Source organism: Nomascus leucogenys, chromosome 21 (assembly GCF_006542625.1).
Source record: "Nomascus leucogenys isolate Asia chromosome 21, Asia_NLE_v1, whole genome shotgun sequence".
Classification (NCBI taxonomy): Eukaryota; Metazoa; Chordata; class Mammalia; order Primates; family Hylobatidae; genus Nomascus; species Nomascus leucogenys.
The window spans coordinates 49,952,021-49,964,217 of NC_044401.1; the positions used below are offsets into that span (position 1 = coordinate 49,952,021).

Genomic DNA, 12,197 nt, shown 5'->3' on the forward strand with positions numbered 1-12,197 from the left:
AACAAGAACACATTTGAACTGAGTCCTCAAAGATAGAAAAGGAGGTTGCTACTTTAATCAGGTCATAAATGAGGAAAAGCACTATTACAGTAGGTTTCACATGCCAAGAAAATAGAGAATTTGGAATTTTATCATATTGAGATGAAAACAGAGTTAAAGCAGCAATTCAAAAAGAGAAAAATAAAAAGGATTTATCTATTCACTGCTTCTTAGAATTGACTTGGTTGAAAGGTTATGATTATCTTACCAAAAAGGCTTATGGAAGGAACACAAGGATGCTGAGAGGAAAAGGTCAGTAAACAGGGAGGAGGGCACCTGCCAGTAACCTAATGGAGTATATGGAGAGTTGTATTTACAAGGCTTACATAACCAATGAGTCAGCAAAAAGTCAGGTGTCAATGGATCTCTTCTGTGGCCACTCTAAGCAGCTAGGAAACTTGGCTCTCCGAGATAGGAATATACCTTCCAGTAACACCTGCCTAAGTTAGGATGAGGAAAAGTAAACTTTAATGTTTAGAAAAAACATAAGAAATAAGATCCAACTTAAGGCAAGGACATTCTGGTAGGATTTTGCAAATCTAATGCAACTCATTTCTCTAATTTGTAATAAAACACTTATTAAAGAACCCAGAAGCAAGACTCCAAAATCTGCTAAAAGTAAAACCTACATTTTAAAGAGAAAAACGTCCTTATCTTTTTTGAGGTCCATAAATATTGGAAGGCTACTCTCTACAACTATCTTTTCTCTAATAACAGCTAATATGTATAAACAGTAACAGAAAAAGGCTTCATATCAATAGAATTGAGTCTGGCAAAGAAAATGTACAAAAGAGAACATAAAAGAGATTCAGTCATAGTAGAGGCAAAGAGATACAGCATTCACAACCACTTGATATTAAACAGCAATGACAACGAACCCAAGACAAATACCCACCAACGCATAGCTATGAAAATAGCAGACTCCTTATCCTGCCTTCCTCCACCTCCATACTTATGTTCTCAGCCTATTACTGTTCCAGTGGCAACAACTCTGTAACAGGAGGAAGGCTTTATTTTTCCTTCTCCCGCTTCAGACTACAGAAAAAGCAGGAAAAAAAAAAAAGCATAATTATGACTATTCAAAGAACAGAAAAGAGGTTTGTTTGTCTGCATTCTTTGCTCTGGAAATTCCTGGCTTCTGTCTGTTGAGAGACACATGAGAAAACTTGGATTATCTCTGAAGGTCACAACTGAATGACCACAAGTTATGTTTCTCCTTCTGGTTCCCTTGGTCATCCTTTTCCATCAAATGTGATTTTGCAAAATTTTTTAGTTATTGCTAAGAAGCAATTCCATACAGCTGATATAGAAAAGTCAAAAAATAAGAAAAAAATCACAACACATTTATCTTACCAAAACCCCCTGTCAGGCAGTCTGCTGATTTTGCTTGCCACAAAGCTCATCCTTCATTTGTGCACTGCCAGAGCAAGCTTGGTTCGTAAAAACAAATCACAACCTCTCTTGGCTATAAGCTCTTTCCATTTGTTCCAGCTTCCAAACTGCAGAGGAGCCGTGGCATAGTCTGTCACTGCTGCACATACTTGGTTTTCGAGAATAACGCTGCAAATGAGGACAGCTACCACTGGGAATGCTTTCCCCCACCAAAGAGCCGCAATGAAGCTTCTAGTGGATCCCTGGGCTTCTCACCTTCACAGTCTCAGAGAAGTGACTTTCACAAAACAGGCAGGTACAGCCGCACCACATCAATACCCTTGCATAGCCAATCCTCCGCAGTGCCCACCTCAGCCTATGTACAGTTTCAATTCTATCTCCTGTAGCAACTCTTAGAGCTTTCTATATCTGGGAGCCTAGGAGAACTCTGTGCTGAATAAACAGAAGGCTTCTGCCAAACAAGCATCCGTGTGTGTGCGCGCGCACGCAGTTTGCTAGAGCAGCTAATGCAAATGAATAGTTTGACTCTAAGAATGGAGATCACAGACAGTATCTGCCTCTCTTCTCCAGCTGTGAGCATCTTTTATAAAAAGACAAAAGCACCACACTGGTTGGATTTAAAGCTACAGGGTATTAATTCAACATTCACATTTGTCTTCTCATTTAAATCAGATAAGGCTGAAAGAATTGCTTAAAGAAGATTAAAAACATTCTAAATAAAATAACACTGTTTAGGTAGCTTGGTTCAATAAATACAAAGAAAAAGCAATCTATCTATGTTTCAATAAAGGCCCAGAAGACTGCCAGAACAGATTTCCATGCTTTTCTAATGTTTCTTCTCTTATTTTTCGTTTTAGGTTGGCAAAATCATTTAAAATGAAAATAGAACATGAGTGAGAAAACAACTAGAAAAAGAAAACTGAGCACGACACTCTAAAATTGTATTCACTATGGACAGAGAAAAAAACACTCTGAAATCTAAGCAAGAGATTAAAACATCACAATCATAAACCCAGGCTCAGCCCCTGTATCATCACACACACTATTTACTGAACACCCAGGACACTACATGACAGAACTGAATATCTTATTAAGACTGTTTCTGACTTGAAAGGGTCACTTTGGGATTTAGGCAAGTTATCAGATCTGAACCTTATTTCTTCATTTGTAAAAGCAGTTGTGGGGAACACACACAGGAGGAATTTAAATGATTACAAAATATAGTGTGGCATGTATAAAGTATATCTACTAGTATTTCTCTGAGGTTAACATGCAGAAAGGAATCAGACATGAAGACAATTTAATACAGTAAAGCCTATGAGCCTGGGGGTGTGATATGAACCTTTCTATGAGCCTGGAGGTGTGATAATTTCTTTACTTCTAGTTAAGCATGAGTCTGGAAGCTCAGGCCAGCATAGTACGGACAGGTCAAAGAAGGTCTTTCTATCAGTATTCACCAGCTGCGTTTAACATTCTTTCACTTAAACCATACAAAGCCCTCTGAACGGAATCCAAAGCACCTTGAATGAATATAAAGAAAATGCTGGGTTGAAACCATGGCTCCAGAAATTCCTTTTCCATCTCTAGAGACACAGAACTCTGACCCTGACTTTCCACCACAAATTAATAAAGAATTTGATTTAATAGAAGTTTTGTTTTCACTTAAAAATCAGGTGGTAAGGTTTCAACTGAGTAAATACGTTTCTACAAAAACAACAAAAACCCTAATCCTGTACCACTAGCATCAACACTAGCTACTGTTTGCTTAATTCTGTTTATTAGCATTTTCAGTATCTTCTAAGACAATCATGCTTAGTGTAGAAAACTACAAATGAGCAGAAAAGAAAGCAAAAACTATCTGTAATCTCACCACTTAGAAGACCAAACAAACCGCTATTACCACTGTGATTTCCATCCCTTCAGTTAAAAAAATATATATGTACAAGTATTTTGTTATTTCAAATCAGTTGTGATTTCAATTTGAAGGACAGTATAAGAGAATCCATATTTTTTGCCTTCCTTCTCTCAAAAATCACTTACTGTAACTGTATTCCCATAGTAATATATCTGATGTGGGCTTTTAAATATACCGTGCTACTAGATTGTGTGCAGTCTAACATAAAATCTAGTAAGTTATTATTTTCTTCACAATTATACAGCTGAATGTTGGGGACTGCATATTCTTCCCTGGGTAGGTACAGTATTTAATCTTTTGTAAGATTAATGTTTGTTACAATTGTATAATTTTAAATACAATTATTGGCACTCACAGATGTTTCCAGTGCTGCTTCTCTTTCTGAACACACATGGAAGACTACATTTCCCAGTTCCCTTTGCAAGGCCATGTGACTAGTTCTGACCAATGGGTTGTGAAAAAAAGGAAGTGAGTGTGTAAACTAAGTCAAAGCATTTAATTGCTAATGTGAAGCTCTTTTATCCTCTCTTACCCTACCACTGAGATCACTGAAGCATATGTTGAGACATGGTGCCATGGATCAAATCTGCTTTGATTGGATAAACCACTAAATGGAGGACAGCTGCCCTGGAGAGTTGTCTGGGCCTAAAGCAGACTTTGTGTGTGAGAAATGTTCATTGTATATTTATATAAAAGTAATGATTTTATCTTTTTGAAAAAAATTACCTTTTCACATTTTTAGAGGTTCCACCAAAATGGCAATGGATTTATCTGACAGAACCAAGTAAATTGAGTTACTAGATAAATGTATCTCCTCATTGACTGTTTTAGCCTGGGTACATCTCTTCTTGGCTCCCAAAGGAAATCCTAAGTGGCAGTAGGACTTTAGTTTTGCTGACTTCCTTGTTCTCGTTTGTTTCTTCTCTTGCTGACTTTTTGTTTCTGGTTTATGCATGGTCAGTAAGTTACTCCTCACTGATGGCAGCACTAATTGATAATTTGGTTTTATGGTTTGACCATCTGAGGTCTCTACAGAAGAGTGATATCTATTCTCTGTTGAATGAGATATCAAAAAATAATCCAGCTCGTCAGACTTTTTTGTCCATTTGTCTATGTCGAGTGTAATTCAATTAAGAATTCTGGCTCTGCGTGGTGGCTCATACTTATAATCACAGCACTTTTGAAGGGCCGAGGTGGGCAGATCACTTGAAGCCAGGAGATTGAGACCAGCCTGGACAATGAAGGGGAACAGCTCTTTGAGATCTGGACCAGTGAGGTTTTGTGATTCTGTATTTACTTTTGACCCGTGGCTAAAAAGTTGTAGAACTAAAGCCATAGGTCTTTATGTGTCCTGTAATTCAGAAACACCACAACAGCCAGGCGTGGTGGCTCATGCCTGTAATCCCAGCATTTTGGGAGGCTGAGGTGGGAGGATCACTTAAGGCCAGGAGTTTGAGACCAGTCTGGGCAGCATAACAAGACCCTGTCTCTATAAAAATGATAAATAAAATTAGCCAGGCATGGTGGTACGTGCCTGTAGTCCCAGCTACTTGGAAGGCTGAGGTAAAGGGATCATTTGAGCCTAGGAGTTTGAGTTGCAGTGAGCTATGATCATGCCACTGCATTTCAGCCTGGGTTTGAGTGAGACTCTATCTTTAAAAAACAAAACAGAAAGACCATGGCCTTTTGTTATATAAGTATAAAACATTTTCCTACCTTTAGAGAGTATTAATAAATTAGATTATAATGTCTCCTAAATTAAAGGACCTTGGATCTCATTGGTTTTACAGAGCTAAATAAGCACATATATATATATATATGTCAAACATCCCTACAAATCTAAGAAAAGAAAAAAGTGAACATCTGACACTTTAAATATGCTAGACAAAGAACAAAAGATTCTTCTTACAGATTCTATCAGTTTGGAAACATTTTAAGAATCCAAATTCACATACTTAAGGTAAATATTTGGCAAACTGAGGCTAGTGTCAGAGTTAACTATAATACTATATACAGTTTATTTTACTTGGGGTTTGTTTTTTCATGTAGAAAAAATTTAATCTGAACTTTGTAAACTTACTTATACAGGTTTAGTGATAAAATTAATATTACTCTTCTTTTGTAATGTTTAGTATTTTAAAAATGAAAGTTTGTGTTAATCTAAATTGAATCATAATGCTGACAAGCTTTTTATATCAATAGCAATTATGTGTCAGCTTAAATATCTCCAGGATCTTATGGTAATTAAAAAATCACAGACTAATGTTAAATGGAGCTAATTAATAAGCAATTTTTGGATGACCAGATGAATTTCTAATTAGAATAGTAAAACATTGTTTAAACATAGTTTTAAGCTTACATAACTTTTGCTTGTTTTGTATATGCTATTAGAGTGGTTATATCTTTGAGTAATGTTAACAAATGGCTTCATTTTTGCCTTGTTAAGAAGGTGTAAAAGATGTGTGTGGCTATAGAAAGTCTGCTATGTGTATTTGTGAGCTTTACTAGTCTGCTAAGATGCTTGTGTATGACGTAGTTCTTATTATCCATTCTCTCTACCCAGTTTTCTCTCTGAAACAGAAGTCATAATTGATATAGGTGGTTGTAACTATACTAGGAACAACAGTAACAGAGAAATATAAGGTGTAAGTCTTTTTGTTTTTAAAGGAAAAGGAGGAATTTTTGTCTCAAAGTGACAGTTTGTTAAAGAATGTGAAAGACAAATCATTTATTTATTTATTTTTTTAAGATGGGGTCTTGCTCTGTTGCCCAGGCTGCAGTGCAGAGGTACCATCTCGGCTGAGTGCAATGTCCATCTACCGGGCTCAAGTGATCCTCCTACCTCAGCCTCTCAAGTAACTGGGACTGCAGGTGCACACCACCATGCCCAGCTAATTTTTGTATTTTTTGTGGAGATGGGGTTTCAGCATGTTTCCCAGGCTAGAAAGACAAATCTTAAAAAGTGAATTTGATTTGCCTTGTAAAATATACTACTGGGATGTGAAAAGAAGCCATGAAACATGTTAAAATTTTGGCAATATTTAATCAGCTTTGATGGGTTTGTGTCTTTGGTTTACTGATTAATGCCTTCATCTATAATATGAAAGATGATTCTCATTTGTGTGTAATTTTCTTAGACAGCATAATTCTTCTCTGGCTTTATGTTGGATTATGTTCTAGATGATTAAATACAAAACAAACCAAACCAGAAAGAACAAAGGTTCTTTACTTGTGAAAGAGCTTAGGTTCTTTACAACTGTAGTACCTTATCTTTTATTCTCATTTTGATTAATCAAGTATTGTTTCTTATCCATGACACTATCTTAATCAGGGGCCCAAATCTCCTTTGTTAACTCTTTCGATCTTGCCTTCCCCAAGACTGAATTTTTTTTTTTTTTTTTTTTTTTTGAGACAGGGTCTCTCTGTGTCATCTAGGCTGGAGCGCAGTGCCTCAATCTTCTGGGCTCAAGTGATCCTTCCACCTCAGTCTCCCAAAGTGCTGGGATTATAGGCATGAAACACTGTGCCCATCCCATGTTATCTTTTTGTTCTATTTTTTGTGGCTATATGAGGAAGCCCTTTCACTTTCTCCTTAAACTACTTCTAACCCACATTTTAGCAGATTGATTCTGCCTCTGTGATCTGAATAAAACATTAAGTAGTATCTGATTTTCATGGAATACTGAGCATTCAGAAACATACTGAGTTTTCCTTAACTTCTTATGGCAATATTGTTATTTGCATAGGATCAATACCAATCTCATCTCCTTTTTATCAAGATATAATTGGATTCTGTAACTGTATATACTGGAATCTCATAAATGAGAACATCACATTTGAGAATAATTCTCATTGACAAACTACTTTAAGAAACCATAGCTGACTTTATATATGGAGCCAATGCCTAAAAGAAAGTACTCCCAGGAACACTGGCCTGATTCCTGAGGTGGTAAGGAAAGTCACTTCCTGGCAAGCCTTAGAAAATACTGGGGACTTGACAGACCCAAGGGGTGGAGCCAAGATGGCCGAATAGGAACAGCTCCGGTCTCCAGCTCCCAGCCCCAGCGACACAGAAGACGGGTGATTTCTGCATTTCTGCTTGAGGTACCGGTTTCATCTCACTAGGGAGTGCCTAACAGTGGGTGCAGGACAGTCGGTGAAGCGCACTGTGCGTGAGCCGAAGCAGGGCGAGGCATTGCCTCACTCGGGAAGCGCAAGGGGTCAGGGAGTTCCCTTTCCTAGTCAAAGAAAGGGGAAACAGACGGCACCTGGAATATTGGGTCAGTCCCATCCTAATACTGCGCTTTTCCAACGGGCCTGGAAAACGGCACACTAGGAGATTGTGTCCCACACCTGGCTCGGAGGGTCCTATGCCCACGGAGTCTCGCTGATTGCTAGCACAGCAGTCTGAGATCAAGCTGCAAGGCGACAGCGAGGCTGGGGGAGGGGCGCCCGCCATTGCCCAGGCTTGCTTAGGTAAACAAAGCAGCCAGGAAGCTCGAACTGGGTGGAGCCCACCACAGCTCAAGGAGGCCTGCCTGCCTCTGTAGGCTCCACCTCTGGGGGCAGGGCACAGACAAACAAAAACTCAGCAAGAACCTCCACAGACTTAAATGTCCCTGTCTGACTGACAGCTTTGAAGAGAGTAGTGGTTCTCCCAGCATGCAGCTGGAGATCTGAGAACGGACAGACTGCCTCCTAAAGTGGGTCCCTCACCCCTGAGCAGCCTAACTGGGAGGCACCCCCCCAAGTAGGGACAGACTGACACCTCATTCAACTGGGTACTCCTCTGAGACAAAACTTTCAGAGGAACTATCAGACAGCTGAATTTGTGGTCTCACGAAAATCCACTGTTCTGCAGCCACCGCTGCTGACACCCAGCCAAACAGGGTCTGGAGTGGACCTCTAGTAAACTCCAACAGACCTGCAGCTGAGGGGCCTGTCTGGTAGAAGGAAAACTAACAAACAGAAAGGACATCCATACCAAAAACCCATCTGTACATCACCATCATCAAAGACAAAAAGTAGATAAAACCACAAAGATGGGGAAAAAACAGAGCACAAAAACTGGAAACTCTAAAAAACAGAGCACCTCTCCTCCTCCAAAGGAACGCAGTTCCTCACCAGCAACGGAACAAAGCTGGATGGAGGATGACTTTGATGAGTTGAGAGAAGAAGGCTTCAGATGATCAAACTACTCTGAGCTACGAGAGGAAATTCAAAACAATAGCAAAGAAGTTAAAAACTTTGAAAAAAAATTAGAAGAATGGATAACTAGAATAACCAATGGAGAGAAGGGCTTAAAGGAGCTGATGGAGCTGAAAGCCAAGTTTCGAGAACTACGCGAAGATTGCAGAAGCCTCAGTAGCAGATGTGATCAACTGGAAGAAAGGGTATCGCTGATGGAAGATGAAATGAATGAAATGAAGAGAGAAGGGAAGTTTAGAGAAAAAAGAATAAAAAGAAATGAACAAAGCCTCCAAGAAATTTGGGACTATGTGAAAAGACCAAACCTACGTCTGATTGGTGTACCTGAAAATGATGGGGAGAATGGAACCAAGTTGGAAAACACTCCGCAAGATATTATCCAGGAGAACTTCCCCAATCTAGCAAGGCAGGCCAGCATTCAGATTCAGGAAATACAGAGAACGCCACAAAGATACTCCTCGAGAAGAGCAACTCCAAGACACATAATTGTCAGATTCACCAAAGTTGAAATGAAGGAAAAAATGTTAAGGGCAGCCAGAGAGAAAGGTCGGGTTACCCACAAAGGGAAGCCCATCAGACTAACAGCTGATCTCTCAGCAGAAACTCTACAAGCCAGAAGAGAGTGGGGGCCGATATTCAACATTCTTAAGGAAAAGAATTTTCAACCTAGAATTTCCTATCCCGCCAAACTAAGCTTCATAAGTGAAGGAGAAATAAAATACTTTACAGATAAACAAACGCTGAGTGATTTTGTCACCACCAGGCCTGCCCTAAAAGAGCTCCTGAAGGAAGCACTAAACATGGAAAGGAACAACCGGCACCAGCCACTGCAAAAACATGCCAAACTGTAAAGACCATCGAGGCTAGGAAGAAACTATAGCAACTAACGAGCAAAATAACCAACTAACATCATAATGACAGGATCAGATTCACACATAACAATATTAACGTTAAATGTAAATGGGCTAAATGCTCCAACCAAAAGACACAGACTGGCAAACTGGATAAGGAGTCAGGACCCATCAGTGTGCTGTATTCAGGAAACCCATCTCACGTGCAGAGACACACATAGACTCAAAATAAAGGGATGGAGGAAGATCTATCAAGCAACTGGAAATCAAAAAAAGGCAGGGGTTGCAATCCTAGTCTCTGATAAAATAGACTTTAAACCAACAAAGATCAAAAGAGACAAAGAAGGCCATTACATAATGGTAAAGGGATCAATTCAACAAGAAGAGCTAACTATCCTAAATATATATGCACCCAACACAGGAGCACCCAGATTCATAAAGCAAGTCCTCAGTGACCTACAAAGGGACTTAAACTCCCACACAATAATAATGGGAGATTTTAACACCCCACTGTCAGCATTAGACAGATCAACGAGACAGAAAGTTAACAAGGATATTCAGGAATTGAACTCAGCTCTACATAAAGCAGACCTAATAGACATCTACAGAACTCTCCACCCCAAGTCAACAGAATATACATTTTTTTCAGCACCACACCACACCTATTCCAAAATTGACCACATAGTTGGAAGTAAAGCTCTCCTCAGCAAATGTAAAACAACAGAAATTATAACAAACTGTCTCTCAGACCACAGTGCAATCAAACTAGAACTCAGGATTAAGAAACTCACTCAAAACCACTCAACTACATGGAAACTGAACAACCTGCTCCTGAATGACTATTGGGTACATAATGAAATGAAGGCAGAAATAAAGATGTTCTTTGAAACCAACGAGAACAAAGACACAACATACCAGAATCTCTGGGACACGTTCAAAGCAGTGTGTAGAGGGAAATTTATAGCACTAAATGCCCACAAGAGAAAGCAGGAAAGATCCAAAATTGACACCCTAACATCACAATTAAAAGAACTAGAAAAGCAAGAGCAAACACATTCAAAAGCTAGCAGAAGGCTAGAAATAACTAAAATCAGAGCAGAACTGAAGGAAATAGAGACACAAAAAACCCTTCAAAAAATTAATGAATCCAGGAGCTGGTTTTTTGAAAGGATCAACAAAATTGATGGACCGCTAGCAAGATTAATAACGAAGAAAAGAGAGAAGAATCAAATAGATGCAATAAAAAACGAAAAAGGGGATATCACCACCGATCCCACAGAAATACAATCTACCATCAGAGAATACTACAAACACCTCTATGCAAATAAACTAGAAAATCTAGAAGAAATGGATAAATTCCTCGACACATACACCCTCCCAAGACTAAACCAGGAAGAAGTTGAATCTCTGAATAGACCAATAACAGGTTCTGAAATTGTGGCAATAATCAATATCTTACCAACCAAAAAGAGTCCAGGACCTGATGGATTCACAGCTGAATTCTACCAGAGGTACAAGGAGGAACTGGTACCATTCCTTCTGAAACTATTCCAATCGATAGAAAAAGAGGGAATCCTCCCTAACACATTTTACGAAGCCAGCATCGTCCTGATACCAAAACCTGGCAGAGACTTAACCAAAAAAGAGAATTTCAGACCAATATCCTTGATGAACATTGATGCAAAAATCCTCAATAAAATACTGGCAAACTGAATCCAGCAGCACATCAAAAAGCTTATCCACCATGATCGAGTGGGCTTCATCCCTGGGATGCAAGGCTGGTTCAACATACACAAATCAATAAATGTAACCCAGCATATAAACAGAACCAAAGACAAAAACCACATGATTATCTCAATAGATGCAGAAAAGGCCTTTGACAAAATTCAACAACCCTTCATGCTAAAAACTCTCAATAAATTAGGTATTGATGGGACATATCTCAAAATAATAAGAGCTATCTATGACAAACCCACAGCCAATATCATACTGAATGGGCAAAAACTGGAAGCATTCCCTCTGAAAACTGGCACAAGACAGGGATGCCCTCTCTCACCACTCCTATTCAACATAGTGCTGGAAGTTCTGGCCAGAGCAATCAGGCAGGAGAAGGAAATAAAGGGTATTCAATTAGGAAAAGAGGAAGTCAAATTGTCCCTGTTTGCAGATGACATGATTGTATACCTAGAAAACCCCATTGTCTCAGCCCAAAATCTCCTTAAGCTGATTAGCAACTTCAGCAAAGTCTCAGGATACAAAATTAATGTACAAAAATCACAAGCATTCTTGTACACCAATCACAGACAAACAGAGAGCCAAATCATGAGTGAACTCCCATTCACAATTGCTTCAAAGAGAATAAAATACCTAGGAATCCAACTTACAAGGGATGTGAAGGACCTCTTCAAGGAGAACTACAAACCACTGCTCAATGAAATAAAAGAGGATACAAACAAATGGAAGAACATTCCATGCTCATGGGTTGGAAGAATCAATATCGTGAAAATGGCCATACTGCCCAAGGTAATTTATAGATTCAATGCCATCCCCATCAAGCTACCAATGACTTTCTTCACAGAATTGGAAAAAACTACTTTAAAGTTCATATGGAACCAAAAAAGAGCCCGCATCGCCAAGTCAATCCTAAGCCAAAAGAACAAAGCTGGAGGCATCACACTACCTGACTTTAAACTATACTACAAGGCTACAGTAACCAAAACAGCATGGTACTGGTACCACAACAGAGACATAGATCAATGGAACAGAACAGAGCCCTCAGAAATGATGCCGCA

At 39.1% G+C, this 12,197-nt stretch overlaps 1 protein-coding gene across 7 annotated transcripts in view; it reads right to left on the reverse strand.

The window, feature by feature from the left end:
• The window catches only part of TMCC1 (transmembrane and coiled-coil domain family 1), a 252,494-nt gene that overhangs the window by 38,262 nt on the left and 202,035 nt on the right, over positions 1–12,197 (reverse strand). Inside the window, exon 1 of one of the 7 annotated variants that reach the window (XM_030801498.1) lies at positions 1,687–1,944. The exons of 5 other annotated variants lie outside the window; for them this stretch is intronic. In XM_030801498.1, coding sequence (XP_030657358.1) covers positions 1,687–1,743 — 57 coding nt within the window. In that variant the 5' untranslated portion in view covers positions 1,744–1,944. Of the gene's footprint in view, positions 1–1,392; positions 1,945–12,197 lie in introns of those variants that run through there. One more of the 7 variants, XM_030801499.1, reaches the window with a different exon arrangement.